The sequence below is a fragment of the Aphanomyces invadans genome (assembly GCF_000520115.1).
Source record: "Aphanomyces invadans strain NJM9701 unplaced genomic scaffold supercont1.30, whole genome shotgun sequence".
In the NCBI taxonomy this organism is placed as follows: Eukaryota; Oomycota; class Saprolegniomycetes; order Saprolegniales; family Verrucalvaceae; genus Aphanomyces; species Aphanomyces invadans.
The window spans coordinates 101,915-123,083 of record NW_008580175.1 but is presented as its reverse complement, the minus strand read 5'-3'; the positions used below and the strand labels follow the sequence as shown (position 1 = coordinate 123,083).

The window sequence follows — 21,169 nt, the reverse complement described above, 5'->3', positions numbered from 1 at the left end:
CACTTTTACCATCAACTACTAGTAAGTACTACATAGTACTAGTACTAGTATGCGAAGGATTATTCTGTCACACAAAATTTCAAGCAAACGAGTGCCTTGATTGGCCAAATATGCCAGTATTTCATGGCCTCTTATTCGATCAGGCACAGTTTCACTCCACGATTGGCTATAAAAACTCAGTTTATTGCAGTTCCCTGTTGGGTCGATTTGTGAAACTGTCGCATTGCTGTGTAATGTTGAAATGTACCCGGAACGTGTCCAACTGCTCAGCGCCGTCCATGGTGTTACACAGTTTATGCTAGGGTGCACTTCCTTACGTTGTGATCTTGGAGAATCTGTTGTGTTTTTGACCGAAAACGTCGAACGAACCATCAAAGCTCGAGGATCCATCAGTATGGTTACAGTGACGGAGTCATTCGGCAAGGCAATCGTTTGAAATTACCACTGTGAAGAACTGGTATCCTTTTGTATTAAAAATATGAGAATTGTATGAATGTATGGACATCACTCAGTTCATTATATTAGCATGGTGTCGTCACACTCTCCCGATGGGAACGCTATGGACATCCTTCACTCCTCACACTACTAGACTTCGCTACAGGAGTCAACCCTTCGACGGCTTACCAGATCACTATGACTCGGACTGAGCGCTTTCTGTAAACGGGTACTGGACATTTGGATTTAAAAAAGTTCCATCCCCAACCAGGTCAAGTCTGTAAACTGCATGAATCGAAAGTCTGTGGGCCAATCAGACGATTCATGTCACAAATGCCCAGATTCGATCACCACATTTGTAGTTTTGCCCTCACGAACAACTACAAACATCAAATACCCGTCTCTAGTTCGAAGTATCGCAAGCACATCCTGCACACCATTCGCAGGCGCAGAATACAAACATCTACAGAGACGGGTGAGCACAATGAACTCTTTTTTTTGTGCTTTTTTCAATACCCCGACTGCAGTACAATCCAGCAGTACAGTATACAGGTCACTATTTTTCAAACTGAAATTCGTGGAATTGCTCCAATGGCAACAAAATTGCAACGCAAATCTCTCGGCGAATTCGGGGAATTGCTTCAACAGGACACGAGCATCTCTCAGTTCCAAGGCAACCAGCACGAGTGCATCGCCGGTTCCAGCAAGAGCCCCAGCCTTAAGTTGTTGCACCAACAGCCACGATGTCGTGAAATCGATCTCAGGGGCGGAGCAGTCGAGGGACAGTCACAAATAGTATACCCCATTCGCAGACCGCGTCGCAGTTTTAGCCAGGCGAAATCGAGCAGAGAAACAGCAGCGTGAGAAGTGGCCATCACGATGAAGTCACTGGTTGTAGGGACGAATAATCGTTGGAGTTACAACACGCCAAGCAGCTTTGCGAGATACACAGTCGAGTGGAGGGCGACGAACCCAATGACGTTGCCCAAACCTAAGCCCAATCCTCCCACGACAACAAAGTCAGACGTGGACATGGTGGGCGTTGGGGCATCCTTGGTGGGTAAACAGGTTGCTGCTCCGCACAAGGCCGTGAAAAACAGCTCGAACGCAAACACAAGACTCAAGTCGCTGGTTTGGGTGATGGCGATGCCGCCAACGAGACCCACAAACGCTGACGACAAAAGCGGTGTCAATTTTCCCAAGCTTGCCTTGATTTCCAAGTCGTAGCTCGGCTATGACGCATCAGGACGATGAGGAGCGACAACAAGAGCGGCAAGGACCTTGAGTTTGGGACCGTTGACGTCGTAGCCAGACCGCTTATCGCAGTCGGAAAGGACATTGTATGCTACCAGAATGGTTCGACGATGTGCCCGTTGAGCTCTCACCAACACGCGCACGAAAAGTTTTACCTTTGACGATAAGTTGAAAGTACTCTGTGGCTGCTTGGATGTCGACGTTCGGCTGATTCTGCAGCTTGTCAGGATGATACTTGAGCGCGAGCATGCGATATGCCTTGACAATTTCGGCTTGCCTGAATGATTCATGTCATGAATGTGCAACGTGGTCGGCACTTACGAGGCCGACCGAGGGACACGCAAGACATCGTAGTAGCAGTACGACTTGGACTTGACAACTGGCATGACGATGGCAAGCTGTGCGTGGGTCTTCGAGGCCTGTGGTTGAGCTGCAGCAAGAAAGTGCGATCGAGACTGCGCGTCGAGTAGGTGCAGTTGGGATGGTGATTGCACCGACGATGTTGGAAAGTAAACCACGCGACCACGACGACGACCAGCATACGCATCATATGATCTAAATCTGAGTATACCGTAAACCTGTGGTTTGTATACTGGCGGCATGCCACACGACGAACCTGGGTCGTCGTCGGTCAGTGAAACTCAGTCGACAGCATTATTTTTTTGTATACATGAATCGGCGAAATCTGGTCAAGAGCTTTCACGCTCGTGTAATGCAGACGTGTATTCCGTACACCCGTACCTTGCGCATCAAGCTTTGATCTCAGCCACTTGCTCATGCATAGAGTTCCATACCCCAGGCACTCGGATGACCGCATTCGTGTTGGTGTGTAATCTTGCTTGGATGGCCGAACCTTGGATAGCGCATACGCTTTCAGAATTAATAAGTCACTATCGACAAGATGTATATCGAGTATCAGAGTATTGTACCTCCAATCGATACGTTTTCATCCAGAGTAAGAGTACTAGCTGAAACCGCATTACAATTTTATAAAGTTTCATCCATATGACAAGGAAGTGGTATTGTGTTTAGAATTTCAAATAATACGAAGTTAAGCCTACTATAGTATTCTTGTTTAGTTTGCTCGCAAGTATTCCACCCGCCCACACCAGACGCCAAAAACGAATAATATTGGCGGCCGAGGTGCGAGGGCGATCGATCCGCGAGAGACCCCATGGCGATCACATCCGATGAAGTCAACTTCCTTGTGTATCGGTACCTGCAGGAGTCGGGTGAGTGCATGTGTGCAACAGCTCCGTCGTTTGTGGAGTTGTCTCTGACGATCGATGATCGCAACGTAGGGTTCTCGCATGCCGCGTTCACGTTCGCTTACGAGAGTCAACTCGCGAAGAGCAGTGTGATCTCGACGGAAGTACCCCCTGGCGCGTTGATATCGTTCATTCAGAAAGGATTGTTGTACGTGGGCATCGAAGCACACGTGAACGAAGTACGTGGTCCATGTGCTCGTCAACATGTTCTCAGGTGCCCATTGTGAACATGTAGGACGGGACCGAGCGAGAATGCGAGGCTGATATCACGCTACTGAATCCACACATCTGCCGTGTTGCACAATCCGTATCACGGGGTACATCCTCTGGGGGAAAGCCTGGGAAACGAAAGAGGAAATCTGAAGAAGGTGGCAGTCTTGGACTGACGTCGAATTCCCCCGACTCAGTCCACGATCCTTCGTTGACGACGACATCGAACGCTATGGCCTCTGCCACGGCCAACCAAGCCTCCCCTTCGTTTCAAACAACTAACCCCACAACAGATTCTGGTACTTGCCCCAATCATCATGTGAGCGCTAAGACTTTTCCAGCTGAAGCACCAGACACAACGACGACTATGATCGTGCTACGCGGCCACGAGAAAGACGTACGTTGTGAACTCCTTGTCTTGCTGTCACCTCCTCAACTCCTCGGTTCAGGCGTATAGCTGTTCGTGGAAACCACGGCAAAATACCCTAGTGTCCGGCTCAAGTGATGCCACAGCGCGGATATGGGACGTTCCTGCTGACTTTTCCACTCCTGCGACCGGTCTCGCACTCGTCCACGGGAAGGATGGAGCGCAGTCAAAGGATGTGACAACGTTGGAGTGGAATGTATGCCCGATTCTCCACGTTTCTGGACGTCACTACATGGAAAAATCGTTCCGTAGGCAGATGGATCGGTGCTGGCCACGGGATGTTATGACGGCCACATGCGTTTATGGTCGGGAACGTCAGGTGCGTCGGCCAGTCACCCTTCCATTTCTTGAACGCTTTGAACGTCGCTGCAATTGTTTTTCTTTTTCACTGCACGCTCTCTTGTTCCTGATGAACGCTGACCATAGGTGCGCTGCTTCAAGACATGCACCATCACACTGGTCCCGTGTTTGCTGTCCGGTGGAATCCGTCCAGCCGAATTGTGTTGAGCGCGAGCCTGGACAGCACGGTGTCGCTGTGGGACGTGGCATCATCATCCAAGTTGGCGCAAATGACGCTGCACGACGGCGCGTCCATCTTGGATGCCGCGTGGAAGGACGAGTCGACGTTCGCCACGTGTTCAGCGGACACAACGATCCGTCTCGCCAAAGTCGGGGACACGTCGCCATTTGTGACGTGGAGGGGGCATACCGACGAGATCAATGCGATTCAATGGAGCCCCTCAAGCACAGTGCTCGCGAGTTGCTCGGACGATGCGTCGGTCAAGCTGTGGAAAGTGGTGAGAATGCAAATCGTTGGACGCCATCCTGTCAACGAGGTGCTCATGCACATCTTGTAGACGGACGCCGCATGTGTGTTCGACTTCAGGGATCACACCAAGGAAGTGTACACTGTGCGGTGGAGCCCCACCGGTCCAGGGACAGCCTTCCCCAATCGAACGGCCGTGTTGGCCAGCGCTTCGTTCGACACGACCGTCAGGTTATGGAACGTCGAGACTGGCAAGTGCACGTCGACGTTGCAGCACGAGTACGTCTGAAATGCATTGTTGGGGCGGCTATCGAAGGTGATGATGGCGATGTAGCAACCCCGTGTACGCGATTGCATTCAGCCCTAATGGAGAGTACGTCGCAAGTGGGTCGATCAGCGGCGCCGTCCAAGTGTGGTCGATGCAGGTGGCACCCGTTCCTCTTTCGATTCGCGATAGATTGATCATGTGGCATACTACATTTGTAGACGGCCACGGTGGTCAAGACGTTCCAAGGCACAGGCGACATCTTTGAAGTGAGCTGGAACCACGACGGCACGTTGATCTCGGCGTGCTACTCAACAGGAGAGGTGGTCGTCATCCACTTTCGGGTATAGCTAGCAGCCTTCACATTAAGCAGGATTAGAGTTTATATCGAGATCATTCCTTGTCCCCGTGCATCGATCCATGCTATAGCGCGTCCTCGTGCTCATGCGGCCTTCAACGTCGCCTTCAACTAACGTCTCAGAAAAAATGTGGTTTTATTATTTAACAAGGGACCTCGTACAAACTTCAAGTTTAACTGCATAATTATTTCTGGTGTCGCTTTCGTTTGAGGCTGATATCTTTGCCCCGCACATTGCATTTTGGATTGCCATTCCCCCGCGATGTTTCGCTCAGCCTTGAAGCTCCATGCAACTTCCACAGCGGCCTTGACCCGCTCGATGAGTACCGCGGGACAGAAGATTGGTTTCATCGGTCTTGGCCAAATGGGTGGCAACATGGCCATCAACCTCGCCAAGGCTGGCAACCACGTGGTCGTGTTCGATGTCGTGCAAGCTAACATCGATGCTGTGAAGCCCCACGGCAAAGTGGAAGTCATGTCTTCCCCGCGCGATGTTGCCGCCAATGCCACGACAGTCGTGACCATGTTGCCATCGACACCGCATGTGGAACAAGTGTACCTCGGCAAGGATGGGCTCGTCCATGCGCTGACCAAGTCGCACTTCTTGATCGACTCGAGCACGATCGACCCTGGTTTCACCAAGTCCCTTGCTGGACGTTTGGCGGAAGAAAAGGGCGCCACCTTCGTAGACGCTCCAGTGTCTGGGGGGGTGAACGGTGCCAAGAACGCCACCTTGACCTTCATGGTCGGTGGATCGGATGACGCTTTCGCCAAGGCCAACCCGGTGTTGAAGCAAATGGGCAAGAACATCGTGCACTGCGGTGATGTGTGTACGTATCCTTCGTTCGACGTCCTCGTTCGTTCTCCATCTGAATATATGCTGTTGCAGCCACCGGCCAAGCTGCTAAGATCTGCAACAACTTGGCGCTTGCCATCGAAATGGTTGGTGTTGCGGAAGCCATGACGTTGGGTGACAAGCTCGGCATCAACCCCAAGGTCTTGGCCGGGTAAGGAGCTCGCATATATCGTTGACTCTGTCAAAACCTACTGGAACCAACGATGCGGGCAGGATCCTGAACACATCGAGCGCTCAGTGCTGGTCGTCGACGTTGTACAACCCGTACCCAGGCATCTTAGAGAACGTGCCGGCCAGCAACGGGTACAAGGGAGGGTTTGCGTCCGTGTTGATGCGTAAGGACTTGGGTTTGGCGCTAGACGCCGCCAAGTCGGCGGAAGCGTCGGTTCCCCTGACATCGGCGGTCCACCAGCTGTACAACATGATCGTGAACCAAGGCGATGGCCAGAAGGACTTCAGCTACATTTTGAAGTTCTTGGAAGGCAAAAAGGAATAGAGAGATGCTCGTATTTCCAAGCAGTTTTCAGTGACTCGGCGACACTTGCAATTCGTATGGTTGACCTGAGGTCACTATTGCCCTGTCACTGCATCGCGCTCGGTCTGCTTGACCATGTCGCCGTCAATCTTCATGACATTGCGAATGCGCTTGAGGACGTTCAGTCGAGCATCTTCCTTGGAAAGACCTTCGTAAATAGGGTTTCCTGTGAACAGAACGTCGCGCAGCTTGGGTAGATTCGACTACGGCGTGGTATGGAATGTGAGATAGGAGGGGTCTCGAGGGCACGATGTCGTACCAGCTTGTCGAGCTCGTCCCAGTTTTTGATCTGATTGTTCGACAGGTAGAGCGTTGTGAGGTTGGCAAGGCCAGACAGCCCGTCAAGAGATGTGATGGCGTTGTACGAGAGCCAAAGCTCCTCCAACGAGTCGGACACGTCGTCGAGCTTTTCAATCTTTTTGATTTGATTGCGGCCCAACGACAAGATGCGCAGTTTCTTCATCCCGGACAGCGGGATCAGCCTGTCAATGCAGTTTGTCGACAACGACAAATGTCTACGTGTTTCATCAGCATCATCTACAAAGCGCACCGATCACTCACTCGCAATTTTTCAGCGTATTCAATGAGTTGTCCAGCTTGGCGATCGGAGGAATTTGGCAGTACAGTTTGATCACGGCGGCTTCTTCAGACGACGCATTCTCCTTGGCTTCCCATGCCTTGATAGCTTGACTGCATGTAGTCTACCCTCGTCAAGCGTTCACATTCTATTGCGTCGTCTGTCGCGTCCACGTACCATCTCGCGCTCCAGACCGTGCGCGTTTTCTTCTTTGATTTTGAAAGGTCGCGGAGGGCCACATACGGATAATCCAGACGAGTTATCCGGATCTTCTTCCCACTCAAGGCGGCGCGACATTTGTCACTTGCCAGCGACACGGGAGGATGCATCGATTTGGCATCGCTTTCGACATTGACGGTGTATTGATCCGGTAAGGCGAGGTACATGCCGTGAGAATATGCAGGTATGACGATGATGCGTGGTTCAGAGGTGGGAAGGCGCTGCCTCAAGCGGCCAAAATCATTCGCGAACTCCAGCAACGCCAAGTTCCTCACATCTTCTTAACGAACGGCGGCGGGTGCCGTGAAGAAAAAAAGACCAACACGTTGAGCCAAATCCTTGGCGTTCCGCTGCGTCACGAGCAAATGATCTTGTCCCATACTCCGATGCGAGATCTTGCCAAGAAGTTCGGAGGTATTCGTACGGATGACCCTTCCATTTGAATCTTTGCCTTGTCTTCAGACTCCAAGGTGCTTGTGCTCGGAGCATACGAAGTGATGGATGTGGTACGACATATACTTCTGTCCATCATGACGTTATGCGCGCATGTATAGGCCCAGCATTACGGGTTCAAGAAGGTCGTATCCGTGCAAGACCTTGCTCGACACTCGCCAGCGCAGTATCCGTTTCTCAAGTGGGACCCAACGTAAGGACGTTTGTGTGACGGCAGCAATCCCATGAATGATATGTGTACAGCCCGAGTCCGTTCCCAGACGACCCGATCGAAGCGATTGTCGTATTGCATGACCCAATCCATTGGGCACAAGATCTCCAGATTGCTGTGGATGTACTCGTCGGCGGCGATCCCCTCGGATCCGGACGTCCCGACGGCGGCAAGCAGACGCCGCTCTTTGTCAGCAACGACGACTTTACGTTCAGTGGCGCGTACCCTGTTCCACGATTCGCCCAAGGTACAATCGTTCCATGCGTTTTTGAATGCCATTTTCACGTTGGACACAGGCGCTTTCACGAGATGCTTGCAACTCTTGTATGAGCAGCACACTGGCAAGCCGCTTGAGGTCCAACGCTTCGGCAAGCCGCATGCTGTTACGTACCGGTCCGTGCTCTTGTCCAACAGGTCGGGCGTTCACGCAGGTTCCAACAGGTTTGCAGAAGACGTCATGCAAGCACAAGCCGCGGGTCCAGTCGAGCGGTACTACGGCATTGGAGACAATCCATACAGCGACATCCAAGGTATGTCCTGGAGGCGTGCCCTGTTTCAGATAACTCGATGGTGTGCTCGACTCCAGGTGCAAACAACGCTGGCGACCACTGGACCAGTGTTCTCGTACGCACGGGCATCTTCACCGACACCAACCACGCGGAACACCCTGCCGACGTCGTGCTGGATGCCGTGGACGACGCCGTCCAGTGGATCCTGGCCAACGAGACGACCTCGGCGCGCTGACACGGTGCGCCACCACGTCCAAGCGAACGTGTGGCCAAGCCTCAAGCCATCGAGCACTTTGGGACCTTGCGACCGCTTGGTAGGATAGTCGAACCCAGCATTAAATAAACTTCTCCCTGCCGCCACTTCTACGTTTTTGGCGCCGCTGCTGCCACGATGTGGTTGACGCTAGCGGTCGCAAGATTTCGCAGCCACACGCTGAACTCTTGCAAGACGGCCTTCTCCTGCAGCTCACTGCGTCGGTCGTCGTCGCCAGTGGACCCACCTCCTTTTTGCGGCGTGCAGTCCATGTCTTCACTGCAAAAGAGCGCGTCCACAGACGGCGAGTGGAACGACGACGTTGGGGGCGTTGTCTTGAGGGGGGACGCGAACGAACCCGCGGCGGACAGCGCAGGCAGTCGTGCCACAGAGTTGGCTTCCTTGAGCGATTGCCGAAGCGAGGTCGATTGGTGGGGTGCCTTGTGAGGTGCGAGTTTCGATTTGTCGTGGTCGTCAACGCACGCTGCGTTCACGAGGGCGAGGCAGATCTTCTGGATGGACGCGTCCGTGGCGAGAGTGCCCGCGAGCGGGTACAAACCGGACGATACAGGAGGCTTGACGACCCGCGAGTCCTGCCCTTTGCCGTGCACGGGCATGCTTTTCATGTACGAGTACTTTGAATGCGAGTCGAAGGAGAGCATTTTCCGTTTGTTGGAGGTGGGGGCATGATGTCTCGATGTCTTCATCACGCACGACGGCAAGACGGGCAGTGGCATGGTTGGAGTCGATCGACGGGACGGCGAGGCTTCGGACGCTGCCGATGACGAAGCGTGATCCGCTCCGCGAGGGGTGCCAACCTAGAGGTGCTCGCCTTTTTAGTACATGGCATGCGAATGGACCGATTGCGACAACCTGGTCGGCAAGTTGGTGATGATGGGGGTCCGTGGCTCCATCGGGGCTGCAGTTCTTGCACATCTGTACGAGAATAGGTGAGAAGCAATGGTGCGCAATAACTCGGGGCAAATTAACGATGGGCGCGCACGCACTAGACCGCAACAACACGACGAGCCGAGGAGAGTTGGACGGACATACCTGGCAGCGACACAGCGTGCCGCACTTGACGCCAGCTTGAAAGCATTCGCAATACTTCTTCAAGCATCCACTGCGGCGACATCGACACCCGCGAAAGTACTTGGTCGTCGCGACTGCGTTTGTGCTACAGTTAAAGTGGTTTCAGTCAGGAAGGGAGATTCGAGTCTTCGCACCCTGTGGACACCTTGGGAAGGAAGGCGACGGGGTTGCGCTCGAGTACCACACGGATCGCGCGCTGCCGCTGATTTTCAAAGTTCTATCGCCATGACAACGTCAAACGCGAGGGAGCGTTCGGCCAAACGTACGGCACTATTGTGGCAGCCTTGGCAGTTGCACTCGCTGCCGCACATCGACCCTTGTTGAAAGCACTCGCAGTACAGTTTGAGGCAGTTGGATTTTTTACAATTGCATGCCTTCTTCGGCATGACGGGCGTCATTACAGGAGATGGCCCGGACGAGGTGCCGTCGGTCAGGCTGGTGGGGGTATGGCCAGGAGTTGACGCGATCGAGCCCGACGTGGATGGACCTGGCGCAGGAGAAGGATGTTGCTGCAACTGATGGGGATATATATTGTCGAGGCGCCGCTTTTTTTCCGGCGGAGGTAATGTACCACTGGACAGTGGTTTGTGGTTGGCTGGACCGCCGCCGCGATGGTCGTGGTCAGCATGTGCCGCGGCAGTGTCTTGTGCTGACGAATGGACGTTGCTGATGCTTCGCAAGAGATCGGAGTGCTGCATCATGTCCTCCATTTCCTGTCGTTGCGCCATTTGTTCGCGTTCACATTCGAGAAGGATTTCGAGAGCAGGTTTCATCTTGTTGCTCATGTGCCGATGTTAGGGGCGTGCTACAGCCGAGTCGGGTGGTGCGTCAATCACATTACCGCGGTCCACATCGACGCGTACCTCGCTTATAGATAATATTGTTCCGTTCGCCACTCTTCCATGCGACAGAAGCCTCCGGACGACGTGACGTGGGCAGGGCACGACGTATATTTGGCCAATGATCTATGTCGAAAACCGTGTTCAAAAATTCAAAAAATGAACTAAAACGCGCCGGTCAAATACCGGTTTTATGCCGGAAAACCGGTATTATCTCCCACGATGCACAAACCGATTTCTATCGAGTTCGACTGGGTACACCATGTACACATGGGTGATCGAGGAGCATGGCCATAAGCTTGATGGTTTGGACGAGCGTCCCGACAAATTATAATGGCGAGGAGATGGCTGAGTAGTTATTTACCGGGGGCGGAGTCAAAAACCCATTTTTCATTTACCGGGTTTATTTGTTTTGACCATTGTGGCGCGAATACGTTGGAGAGAAGCATGTTCGATGGAAAAGCACATGGAAGTGCATGTACAGGTGGGGAAAGACGAGATGGGATCAACGGAAGGACGCAAGGCGCTGTTGCTCGCGAAGCATGTCGTCCTACGTGTAGGTGTCGTGCCGATATGTGGTGCCTCTCGTCAAACGTACCATCATCGTTTCACGAATGCGCTGAAGCTCTCGCTTCTTTGCTTCCATGTCGTTGGCATGGATTACTGGCACGGTGGCAGGTTTCTTGTCGCTGTTCATTCAAACACAAGGACATGCAATCACTTGATGCCGCATGTCGAGACGTTTCGACACATGCAACACGTACGGCACAACTTTTTCGGGCAACGGGGTCTTGGACGAGTTCTCCGTTGTGTCGGTGCTGAGCAACGCCCGTCGTTAGGCATCACGTCTGCAAGGCACGTCATTTGGTTTGTACGGTTGCGTACCCGTAGACCGCTTCGAAGTGATTGCGATAGATGTACTCGCTCATGTCGTGTGTGCTCGGTGGAGCTTCGGTGGGAGCGCCGTCGTCGACAACGATGGGTTGAGGCTTGTTCCCATGGAGCGTGTGTAGGAGCTCTTCCGCCGACAGTGTTGGCCCTGCTCGCCATGACCGGATTCAGACACCATCTAGCATAACGCGGCAAGTTTCCGCCCACCGTTGTGGGTGTCGGTGAAGTGGACCATGGTGTCGACGATTGTCTTTTGTACTGGCCACTCGGACACGACTTGAATGCGCAGCGCGTGACCGTAGAGCTAAGAGCAAACACCACGATGAGGGCGGACAAGGTCGAAGAGCGTTGCCGGCGTACGTCGCCCGGCCGGCAAACATGGTCGAAGTATCGCATCGGGTCGAAGATGGTGGCTCGAAGCATGGGCTCTGTCGATGCAGGATAGTTCTTGGTTTTCTTTCCCGCCGCTGTCGGCGGCGGTTTGTTAAACACGATGCAGTTGGAGGTGTCGCACTGCCGCCGCCGACTCGGCGTGAGAACACTGCAATGAGTTCAAGTGCCCTCACCTGCATGTGGTTGAAGAGTGCGACGGGCTGCAACGGATGCGTCGTATCCGTCACGATCACGCGGAAGGTCCACCCAGCCAGCGACGTGGCATGCTCGAGGCGAATCTCCAAGTAGTAGTATGCTGGGTCGTCGCTGCCTCGAGGAGGGTGCGGTGGGGCGCTGCTGGGTGACGTGCCAGTCTGGCGTCGGAGTTTGGTGTCGCGGCGACGCCGGTTGCTATGCGGCATTTCTGCACATGCTGCGGCGGTCTTTTGAGGTTCATGCCGACTGAACCAGTCTCGAGGAGTCGATGGTGGCTGCACGATCCGCGATTGACTGACTAGGCGGCCTCGCGCGCGCGTCGGCGAACGGTGTTGGTGCCGTGGCAGCCCGGAGTTGTTGTTGCCTGGTTGAGTCCTCTGTCCAGTGTACGCGTGACCTTCATCGTCCGAGTGTTCGTCGTGGCCGTCGATACCGTCGGCTGGATTGCCTAGCCAAGCACTGTCACAAAACACTCCACCGTCTCGATACCCTACGTCTGGTGCGAGCCGACATGGGGCTGCGGGGAAGCGCAGGCGTAGCCAACGCTGCCGATGTCGGTTGCCGCGTTGGTGGGCTCGCCGCGGGGGCAGCTTTGACGTGACGGGTCTATGATGGCTCAAATGTTAGCAGTCGTCGACCACCACCCGTTTGACGAGATGGGCCAGTCGACGTACTGGAGATGTCGTTGCAGCGAACACGTCGATCCCAGTCGACGCGTGAATGTCTTGGTTGATATGCTTCCAGTCGCAAGAACGCGTAAGAATTCAAACGGGAAGAGTTAGGAGGACGTACCTCCCACGTGTCGTGGGCGGCGCGATGCACCATGGCCTCCTTTGGGTCGACCATGACGTCGTTTTCTTGGATGTGCTGGTAGTTTTCTTGATGAGGATGTCCCCAGTCATGCGTGGCCGGGGCCGGACGGACGATGAGCGGATGAATCTCCCGCTTGGCCTGGCGACTGAGGAGGGTACTTCGACGAAGGTGCAAGTGCACGTCGTGCGACGTTTGATTGTAGCTCGGCGCCGAGCAGTCGCCTCCAGATGTTGTGGCGGTGCTTGGAGTGCTCTCGGAGGACGGCGGGGCTGCGGCACACGAACTTGACCGTGGACGATTGGGCTTCATCCACGTCGCGACATCCTGCGGGTTGATGCGCACGGCGCCGCGCAGTCGTGCAGATGCGTTCAGTTTCGTACTCTTGGACCTCTCGAGACGTGCCACGGCCTCGTCCAAGATTTGGAACCTCGCTTCGATAAGCCGATACGACATGGCGATGCTCGTCGGCGATGCGAAGCTCGAGGTATTTATACCCCGATCGCAGTTACATGCTGTTCCTGCAACCACGATGCAAACGCCGCATTCGATGGCTCTTTCTCGTGCATGCCAGCTAGCACGTCATTTGGGTATCTCATCGAGCACCTCTCTCGATGCGGCATTCCCATTCAACTCGACGAGGAAGTCCGCATGATCCGTGAACGGGACAACGTGCTTGGACCTGTATTCGTAAAGCGTTTGTGCGGTTCGCCAAACGCCCAAGCAAAAAGATGCCATCGAGTCGTTCGAAAGGCATCGTTCGCGTTGACTGGGCGTTCCAGGATTACAAGAAACGCGTTAGAGGCGTCGTGTGCTCGACTGGCGGCTTTGGAATCAAGCCTGTACATGACATGGCTGAATGCGCATGCAACGACAAGCCAATCAGGAGAACACCAAAGGTCAACTACTCACTTAGTCGGTTCGGGTGATGACCTTATGCCTTCACTTGCAGCTTTTCTTGTCGTCGACGCCGGACGTCATGGTTAAAGATGCGCGCCATGTTGACTTCGGTCGTGATGATTTGGTCACGTAGGAAACCAAGGTCCGACTCAATTTGCTCCAGACGTTGCTCGGCAGTGTGGAGGTTGTTCTTCAGCAACGACAATGCTTCGTCGAACGAGTATTCGACCATGACGTTCGCCCCCAGCCATATGCACACCGTTTGCACTTGCGCGTCAATCGTGGCTTTGGCAAACACATTGTCGGCCAGGCTAAAGTGTGTCTCGATGTTCTCGTCCTTGCCTCGCTGGGAAATCAAGTGCTCCAGCATCGCCAAATCCTTCTTTGTGTCGGGGATCTTCACCTTGAGAGATTGCTTCGTCTTGGTCAAGTTCGTTTCCATGAATTTATATTTGCTGAAAAGCTGCTGCAACGCACCAATGATGCCTTCCACCGGATCGGCTCCGACAAACTTCACGACATCCTCGACAAACAGAGCCGAAGGTATGCCTCGCTCGTTGCGCGCACCGATCAATCGGTCCGCGATGTTGTTGCCTGCCGCTGTCGTCGTCATCCCGTCCACTTCGTCGACCGCCACTGAATGGAATATTGGGGAATCCAAAAATTTCTGCTTATTTTATTTGCCGAATAATTTAACCGGATGTTGTCGGCGCGCCATTTCAAATTTCACGCACCGCATTCCACCGACATGCCAACGTCCGTCGCCGACACGGAATGCCGTCACTTGTCACGGCGCTGACCCGTGTAGCCCAGAAGAACATTGTGACTAATGAAGCCCTTCCATGGGACCAGCCGCGCATGATTAACGGAACGTACTGGTTCTCCACCAAGAGCGTCTTGTCCGCCGGGTTGTCGAAGCCAGACTGAATATGGGGCGTGGGGCGTCTACATCGGATAATTGAGCACAAGTAAGTGACATGACAATGCTACTTGATGTCCTGAAGCGTGTCGAACGAAGCTAACGACTTCCCAATGCCCGACAGAAAGCACATTCCTCGTCGTGGCTCCACCTTCATTGTTGAAGAATTTCGAGATGAAGGCTCCTATGAAGACACATGTCAAAGGACCGAAAAACGGTATACGCATATAATGCAAGGGGGTGGTGAAACACGTACTGTCGGTAGTTTCGGCAAGACGTCGCTCCGATTTTTGTTTTGTACTTCGAACTTTTCGAGAATTGTGACCATCCATGCCATGTAAGAAATGTTCGGAGTACCAGTGGTTGCAATTGCCGGCGATGCGAGTCGTGCCCAAGCAACTTGACTTTGCCAGGTGCATTTTTTTCCTCATGACTTCCTTGATTGTGGTTCGATTGCGCCGCGTACGATGTCTTCCAGTCCGAGCAATCATGTCGGCCACCTGGTCCGACCTACGCCATCTTGAGTTTGGCATGAGCTGGGCAATCGGTTGAATTCACTAACTTGATGAACCCCAGTACGGAATGGCGTGTCCCTCGCATCCTAGTGTTCAAGCACAACCATGAATTGTTTGAGGTAGCGAAGGTATCGTGCCGCGGGTACGTACCGCGTCGTTGCTGACAAATTTGATGTCTCTGTCGTAAATGCGTTTGCTAGTTGTCCGGAGGGTGGTAGGTGCGTCGATGGCTGGAAAGAGCCCACCCTTGGACGGTGTGAGGTGCTACTCAAGCCAAACTTGAGTAAATACTGGCCCTGGCAAGGCACTGCCAACATACACTTCGAGTCGGTACATGGTCCTGGAAGGTTCGCTTCTTAAACGTTCGGTTGACAACCCCACCCCAGTCCGCGTCGGGGTGATCTGGGTCGTATCGATCCTTTGTGTACCCCACGCTTGGTAATGCCATCTCCTCCACTTGCGGATCTCGCACGTCGCTGTGAAGTCGACCACCCACGCCGCGCGACTGAGCCGCCTGCGACAAACTTGGGTCCATGTCAAACCAGCATGCGAAGACGGGAACAAGGTGCTATTTATAGCTCACCAATCCTCACGTACGAAACCTTTCATCGTTTTGATATATCACACGCGCACCCTAGCTCCGATCTCCAAGGAATAGCATCGAGCGCGGCGCCATTTCGTTGGATTCTCCTACTCCCTCGCACACGACGCGGCAGGGCGTGTCCATGGTCTTGGTATGCGCGACGCCACTGTGAACACATCCGGATATTCCAACATTTTGTCCGAATAGCGAAAGGTGGAAAGATCCAATATCGATGGAAGGCCATCGAGTATACTGAAACCAAGTGGTTTCGACGGTTGAATTGTTCGAAGGGTAACAAGTGTCCGTTACAGGATTCACGCGAGGTAAGGGCCGCCCACAACAGATCAGGCTCCCCGCACCATGACAAGTGTGTCTGGTCGGACGTCGTCGAGTCGGAGTAGCAAGTATTGCCAGGCGTCGATCCCTGATTATGTCGGCAATAGCGGCAGCATAGGTGGTGGTGCGGTGCCGCGACGAGTATACCAAACGCGCCACAAGACGTCCATATCACGGTTATTTAAACGCGATGCACCGAGCAATCTAGACTCGCCCATGCAATTTTCAGGGGACGACGTTGTCATGGAAGGCGTATTGACGAAATTGTCCACGAGCAAGTACTTCTCTAGCAAGGTGCGCATCATCATATGCGCTGAAGCGTCCTGATGTTTATCGTAGCCGTGCTATTGCATCTTGCGGTCCGACACTTGGTCGCTATGCCAGTACAAAAGCCAATCAGATCTCATATTACTTGGGGAGATTGTGCTGTCGCAGCATGACATTGTGCGCGACGTGAGCGACTGCGAATCGATGGGGCCGGTCGTGCACAAGTTCGAACTGTTACGACCCGTGGCGAACCAGTGCGTGCACTTTGCGACGCCGACCATTCGAAGCTTGGAGCAATGGATTTGTGCACTCGAGACAGCGATTTTTGAACTGAGCCAGCTGGGCAAGCCGGCTCTGCCCCATCCTCCACAGCCCGAGCTCTCAATAGGAACATCAGGATCCCGATCGAGTCGGAGCCCAAAGAAAGCAACAGCCACCGATGACAGTGGCGGTCGACTCGCTCAATCGAACGAAGACTCGATGACAGCTGCGTTTGCCGCGGCGACCATGCTTGAAGACGAACTGCGGAACGAGCCGATGTGTGGAGATGTTGATGACAATGACTGCAACAACAATTACGACAACGACAGCAATGCTTTCCCAGAGACACATGAGGACAACAACAACGACGACGATGCGGGGGACAACCAAGATTTTGGTGATGACGACGAATCCAAACCAGCGTATCCAGGCGCTTCATCCCACAGCGACCTTGTGGGCGCTTCACCGACGTGCTTTTCGTCAAGGCAGTCGTCGCCCGAGAAGCTCCGCACCCGACAGACGACATCTTTACTGGGCGATCGCTTCTTTCGCAAAGGTAACGGCTTCTCTACCTGTCTGTGTCCTCTTTGTTTTGCATGACACGTCAGCTGTGCAATTAGTGCCAAGGGTCGCACCAGGCTTGTCCAGCACAGCTGTGCGTGCCGTGCATTCGTTCAGCGCGAGTGGCCAAGTCTTCACATTGGACGTCAAGTACAAATTGATCAAGCCGATTGGAACTGGCGCGTACGGCGCCGTCATATCAGCCACCAACGACGAGTCGGGGGAGAGCGTCGCGATCAAGAAGATCTCCAATATTTTTGACGACCTCGTCGATGCAAAGGTTGGTGACATTTCTTCCATGCGTATGCTCTACTCATGACTTGGCAGCGCATCCTCCGTGAAACGAGGTTACTGGGCCATTTTAACCACAAAAATATCACACGGCTCCTGGATTTGCTGCCACCGCCTTCCCGCGCCGCCTTCGACGACATGTACATTATTGCCGAGCTCATGGTACGTTTTCGAGTGCGATCAGCCATGGTTTCGCATTGCTTTGCATCCCAAGTCGATGGCCTGCTTGAGCGCGCAAGGCTAGGAAACGGACTTGCATCAAGTAATTTACAGCATGCAGCCCATGTCTGACGACCACGTCAAGTACTTTTTGTATCAAATTCTGTGCGCTCTGCACCACATTCACTCGGCCGGTACGAATCTCCCCATGGCTCTGGCATGCCAGGATGGTCATGCATGTGTACGTTGTGTACGAAGGCGTCATCCATCGAGACATGAAGCCGTCCAACATCCTGCTCAACTCCAACTGCGACCTCAAAGTAAGCATTATGCGAACGTGCTTGGGCTGTGAAACCATGACTCATTTTTCACCTAGATCTGCGACTTTGGACTGGCCCGTGGAGGGTTCCCAGAGAACATAGAGTTGACAGAATACGTGGTCACAAGGTGGTATCGCGCGCCTGAAATCATGCTGAATTGCTTGCAGTACACCGAGGCCGTGGACATGTGGTAAGCAACCATGTCCGTTTGAATGGCCCCGTACCCACGGTGACGGGGTGGTTGCAAGGGCGGTGGGGTGCATTCTGGCCGAAATGATTCAGCGGGAACCGCTCTTTCCTGGCAACGACTACATCCATCAGCTCAAGTTGATCATCAAGTTTATGGGGACGCCAAAAGTTGACGAAGTCGAGTTTGTCAAGAACGCCAAGGCCCAGCGATTTCTGACCAAACTCCCTATTTACAAACCGAGCAAGTTTGAGGACGTGTTCCCGGCCGCGAACGAACAAGTACGGTCATGCATATTCCACGTCACAGATAGCTCCGCTGACCCGTTTTGTCGTCGCAGGCGATTGACCTCCTGCGACAAATGCTCGTGTTTAACCCGGCGAAACGCATCTCCGTTCTCGATGCACTACACCACCCGTACCTGGAAGCGTTTTTCGATGCCGCCGACTTGGTCGTATCGCCGCCGTTCGACTTTGGGTTTGACATCCCCGACGACAAGCTCACGCGGGACGCGCTCGTGTCGCTCCTCATGGAAGACATCGCGACGTTTCATCCTGAATTGGACTTGACCGAGAACGCATACCTGCCGGGTCCGTCAGCATTTTTGCCGCCACCTCCGCCACCGTCGAGGAGTCCGCCGTCGTCGTCCGCGGGGAACGTCGCCGCGGCTACTGTCAATGAAGCTTAATCTACAACGTCCACGCAGAGGGGAGGGTCATCGTAATGTGTCGTGTGAGCAGGGTGTGCAATAAAGTGTGTCGGTATTATTTATTTCGTGCGCACGCGCTTCCACTTGTACACGGGCGGCGCCCCGTTGACACCGTCCGCGACCTTGAACTTTTTGCCTTTGGCCTGCACCGCGCGCTCGAGATCCAAATGCTGTCGCATGCGGTTGAGCTTGTCGGCGCGATCGATGCGATTCGACAGCTCGGTGTACGTGTTGACAGCGGACGCGGTCGGCGGCTCCAGCTGGATCTGCGCCAAGTCACGCTTCCGCAGCCGGTTGGACGCGCGGGACACGAGGGCGGGCACTGTGTCGAAGTGGGCGGCGACATCGAATTTGCGCACGTCATCTGCGTCGTCCACGAATACTTTGTGTGTGTTGGGCTTCTCCACGTCGATAAAGTGCGCCGTGGCTCGCAACTTGTCGGCCTTGGACGAGTCCACACTGCGTTTCATGTGGAGATAAGCGGCATCCTGCGTCTTCATAACTTTTAACACTTCGGCGGACAGTTTATCGCGGTGGTTGTTTGTCGACACGTGCTGCCCGTCAACTGTCTGCGCTTGGTTCATGGAGAAGTAGAACTCGTCCGGGTTGCGGAACGCCGCTTTGAGCTGCATCGACTTGAGGCGCTTCTCCTTCGAGTGAAAGTCCTGCGCGCGTCGCACATAGTCCTTGTGCTTTTCGAGGATCCCGAGCTTCTTCCGGTCTTGGGGCTGCGACCGCTCCTTGTGTTCGCGCCGCTTGACGGCGTTCCGGAGCGACGACATGGCTCGTTTCGCAATGCGAGTCGAACTCGCGCTTCAAAAATGGGAACCAACCATTCCCTGATTGGTCCGGTCCGCCGTCGACACTGCATCGGGTATTTGAGCTAAACCCTGGTTTTTGAGAAAAAAACCCGACGTCAGGCGGACATTTGACAACTTGCCGAAACGCGCGTCAAGGACATCGATGTTGCGCCATCTGACGAGGCGACCGGCGGTGTCGGCGCTCTCGGTGCGCCATGCGATGCGATTCTCGTCCCAGTCGGCGAGTAGTGTCGGAAATATGCCCGTTGAAGGCGCAGTACCGGCGCTTCCCTCTTTGAGTACACTTGGCGTGACTACCATCGTGTCATGATGATGGCATTGTAGACCCTGCAGTCCCTGTGGACGACCCCTGGGTGTTGGTGGACGCGGCGCAGAAACTCATCGAAGCAGTTCATGTAACTACGGGATTGCCGTGGTGGGCGACGTTCGGTGTATGTCCTCTTGATAATCTCCCATCACAGCTGAACCGTGGCATGGGGCAGGTCACCGCGATTGCAGTTCGTGGCACGCTGTTTCCACTGATGGTGTACCAAATCAAGGCCACAGAGCGGTATTTTTGATGCGAGCAATCGGCATGATGCTCACATGAATGCAACGTAGCATGGCGAATGCGTCCAAGGAAATGCGAGAAGTGTGGAAATCTTACCTTTATGCCCGCATGTTCCTGGTATGTATCCCCGACGTGCGAGCTATCAAGTTCATCTTGCTGTCTAGCCACCCGCTATCCCTCAGAAGCAAGTAGAAGCTTTCCAACTGATGTACAAAGGAGTCAAGGTCATTTTCCACATCGGTCCTTCTTGGGCATGACATGGCGCCTTCGATTGTCCTTGTAGTTGACGTGGGAAAAGTACCAGACTCACCCCGTCAAGTGTGTGGCGACTCCGCTGCTTCAAATCCCGACGTTTCTTCTCATGGCGTACAGCACCCGCGAGCTCGTACGGTCAGGAAGGGTGGAGGGACTCGATACCGGTGGAGTCTGGATGTTTCAGAATCTTGTCGAGGCCGACGGCACGCTCATTTTGCCGGCGCTGGCAGTGGGGTGCACGTACTTAAATTTTGAGGTACGTCGACGTTTGGTAAGAGGCAACGGACTCATGTGCTGTGGTCGATGCAGTTGATGGGGACGTCCAAGGTGAAGCTGATCCAAGCCCTCAAAGACAAGTTCCAGTACATTCCACTTCTGTCGTTCCCATTCATTTGTCAGATGCCGCAAGTACGTGAGAAGCTACGTAGATTCGTGTGCATGATGCGGGTTGAGTCTTCCTAGGGCATCTTCTTCTACTGGCTCGCGTCATCGTGGTGCTCATTTGCCCAAACAATGGCCCTGCGCCAACCTTCTATCCGTCGCGCGCTTGGTCTAAGGGACATCACGGCATCTTCGCTCGCAGCGGCACCTGTGCCATCTTCAGCCAATTCTCTTCTTCCGTCGGCCCCCTTGCCGACGACTCCCCGCCAAAAGCGGCTTTGAATGAGTGTACTCTCCGGATAAATCATAAATCTTATCCGTATTTCCATCGTGTAACC

At 53.9% G+C, this 21,169-nt stretch overlaps 12 protein-coding genes across 15 annotated transcripts; 5 read left to right on the top strand and 7 right to left on the bottom strand.

Annotated features, from left to right (window-relative positions):
• Nucleotides 1-1,194: 1,194 nt before the first annotated feature.
• On the bottom strand, nt 1,195-2,188 carry H310_11181 (hypothetical protein). The gene is made up of 4 exons (XM_008877759.1): nt 2,011-2,188; nt 1,845-1,966; nt 1,716-1,780; nt 1,195-1,667 (listed from the first exon to the last, which is right to left on the bottom strand). The coding sequence occupies exons 1-4, from the start codon at nt 2,073-2,075 to the stop codon at nt 1,353-1,355; spliced, it is 567 nt and encodes a 188-aa protein (XP_008875981.1). The 5' UTR covers nt 2,076-2,188; the 3' UTR covers nt 1,195-1,352.
• A 610-nt stretch (nt 2,189-2,798) lies between these two features.
• On the top strand, nt 2,799-5,036 carry H310_11180 (hypothetical protein). The gene is made up of 10 exons (XM_008877758.1): nt 2,799-2,921; nt 2,991-3,136; nt 3,193-3,466; nt 3,509-3,564; nt 3,617-3,790; nt 3,847-3,913; nt 4,021-4,391; nt 4,452-4,639; nt 4,695-4,785; nt 4,847-5,036. The coding sequence occupies exons 1-10, from the start codon at nt 2,864-2,866 to the stop codon at nt 4,973-4,975; spliced, it is 1,554 nt and encodes a 517-aa protein (XP_008875980.1). The 5' UTR covers nt 2,799-2,863; the 3' UTR covers nt 4,976-5,036.
• Nucleotides 5,037-5,176: 140 nt separating this feature from the next.
• Nucleotides 5,177-6,420, top strand: H310_11179 (3-hydroxyisobutyrate dehydrogenase). The gene is made up of 3 exons (XM_008877757.1): nt 5,177-5,813; nt 5,873-5,990; nt 6,053-6,420. The coding sequence occupies exons 1-3, from the start codon at nt 5,246-5,248 to the stop codon at nt 6,333-6,335; spliced, it is 969 nt and encodes a 322-aa protein (XP_008875979.1). The 5' UTR covers nt 5,177-5,245; the 3' UTR covers nt 6,336-6,420.
• Nucleotides 6,329-7,153, bottom strand: H310_11178 (hypothetical protein). Its single transcript, XM_008877756.1, has 4 exons — nt 7,129-7,153; nt 6,936-7,075; nt 6,634-6,889; nt 6,329-6,577 (listed from the first exon to the last, which is right to left on the bottom strand). Exons 1-4 carry the CDS (start codon nt 7,129-7,131, stop codon nt 6,410-6,412), a joined length of 567 nt encoding a protein of 188 aa, XP_008875978.1. The 5' UTR covers nt 7,132-7,153; the 3' UTR covers nt 6,329-6,409.
• Nucleotides 7,154-7,241: 88 nt separating this feature from the next.
• Nucleotides 7,242-8,814, top strand: H310_11177. Of its 2 annotated transcripts, XM_008877755.1 has the most exons (8): nt 7,242-7,321; nt 7,379-7,584; nt 7,633-7,676; nt 7,725-7,816; nt 7,867-8,081; nt 8,131-8,227; nt 8,276-8,364; nt 8,421-8,814. In XM_008877755.1, exons 1-8 carry the CDS (start codon nt 7,275-7,277, stop codon nt 8,576-8,578), a joined length of 948 nt encoding a protein of 315 aa, XP_008875977.1. In that variant the 5' UTR covers nt 7,242-7,274; the 3' UTR covers nt 8,579-8,814. The 2 variants fall into 2 exon arrangements, with proteins under 2 accessions (XP_008875977.1, XP_008875976.1); XM_008877754.1 differs by having other exon boundaries at nt 8,131-8,364.
• On the bottom strand, nt 8,316-10,646 carry H310_11176 (hypothetical protein). The gene is made up of 6 exons (XM_008877753.1): nt 10,552-10,646; nt 9,955-10,493; nt 9,823-9,905; nt 9,650-9,773; nt 9,470-9,532; nt 8,316-9,414 (listed from the first exon to the last, which is right to left on the bottom strand). The coding sequence occupies exons 2-6, from the start codon at nt 10,471-10,473 to the stop codon at nt 8,707-8,709; spliced, it is 1,497 nt and encodes a 498-aa protein (XP_008875975.1). The 5' UTR covers nt 10,474-10,493; nt 10,552-10,646; the 3' UTR covers nt 8,316-8,706.
• A 245-nt stretch (nt 10,647-10,891) lies between these two features.
• Nucleotides 10,892-13,338, bottom strand: H310_11175 (hypothetical protein). The gene is made up of 10 exons (XM_008877752.1): nt 12,799-13,338; nt 12,681-12,743; nt 12,501-12,612; nt 11,985-12,454; nt 11,779-11,931; nt 11,626-11,722; nt 11,413-11,566; nt 11,292-11,345; nt 11,126-11,216; nt 10,892-11,077 (listed from the first exon to the last, which is right to left on the bottom strand). Exons 1-10 carry the CDS (start codon nt 13,270-13,272, stop codon nt 11,033-11,035), a joined length of 1,713 nt encoding a protein of 570 aa, XP_008875974.1. The 5' UTR covers nt 13,273-13,338; the 3' UTR covers nt 10,892-11,032.
• Nucleotides 13,339-13,750: 412 nt separating this feature from the next.
• On the bottom strand, nt 13,751-14,329 carry H310_11174 (hypothetical protein; the record flags this gene model as incomplete). Its single annotated transcript, XM_008877751.1, has 1 exon — nt 13,751-14,329. The coding sequence occupies one exon, from the start codon at nt 14,327-14,329 to the stop codon at nt 13,751-13,753; it is 579 nt and encodes a 192-aa protein (XP_008875973.1).
• Nucleotides 14,330-14,496: 167 nt separating this feature from the next.
• Nucleotides 14,497-15,685, bottom strand: H310_11173 (hypothetical protein; the record flags this gene model as incomplete). Its single annotated transcript, XM_008877750.1, has 8 exons — nt 14,497-14,542; nt 14,593-14,661; nt 14,707-14,819; nt 14,892-14,942; nt 14,993-15,145; nt 15,198-15,236; nt 15,301-15,414; nt 15,470-15,685. 8 exons carry the CDS (start codon nt 15,683-15,685, stop codon nt 14,497-14,499), a joined length of 801 nt encoding a protein of 266 aa, XP_008875972.1.
• A 357-nt stretch (nt 15,686-16,042) lies between these two features.
• H310_11171 (CMGC/MAPK protein kinase) lies at nt 16,043-19,637 on the top strand. The gene is made up of 9 exons (XM_008877748.1): nt 16,043-16,363; nt 16,409-17,153; nt 17,218-17,438; nt 17,486-17,611; nt 17,694-17,802; nt 17,867-17,928; nt 17,985-18,118; nt 18,177-18,396; nt 18,456-19,637. Exons 1-9 carry the CDS (start codon nt 16,094-16,096, stop codon nt 18,801-18,803), a joined length of 2,235 nt encoding a protein of 744 aa, XP_008875970.1. The 5' UTR covers nt 16,043-16,093; the 3' UTR covers nt 18,804-19,637.
• Nucleotides 18,858-19,636, bottom strand: H310_11172 (hypothetical protein). The gene has a single exon (XM_008877749.1). The coding sequence runs from the start codon at nt 19,604-19,606 to the stop codon at nt 18,884-18,886; it is 723 nt and encodes a 240-aa protein (XP_008875971.1). The 5' UTR covers nt 19,607-19,636; the 3' UTR covers nt 18,858-18,883.
• Nucleotides 19,638-19,762: 125 nt separating the features above from the next.
• Nucleotides 19,763-21,167, top strand: H310_11170 (hypothetical protein). Of its 3 annotated transcripts, XM_008877745.1 has the most exons (8): nt 19,763-19,923; nt 19,970-20,076; nt 20,128-20,195; nt 20,246-20,312; nt 20,360-20,419; nt 20,479-20,706; nt 20,760-20,858; nt 20,913-21,167. In XM_008877745.1, exons 1-8 carry the CDS (start codon nt 19,788-19,790, stop codon nt 21,111-21,113), a joined length of 966 nt encoding a protein of 321 aa, XP_008875967.1. In that variant the 5' UTR covers nt 19,763-19,787; the 3' UTR covers nt 21,114-21,167. The 3 variants fall into 3 exon arrangements, with proteins under 3 accessions (XP_008875967.1, XP_008875968.1, XP_008875969.1); XM_008877746.1 differs by having other exon boundaries at nt 20,760-21,167; XM_008877747.1 differs by having other exon boundaries at nt 19,763-20,076.
• Nucleotides 21,168-21,169: the final 2 nt, after the last annotated feature.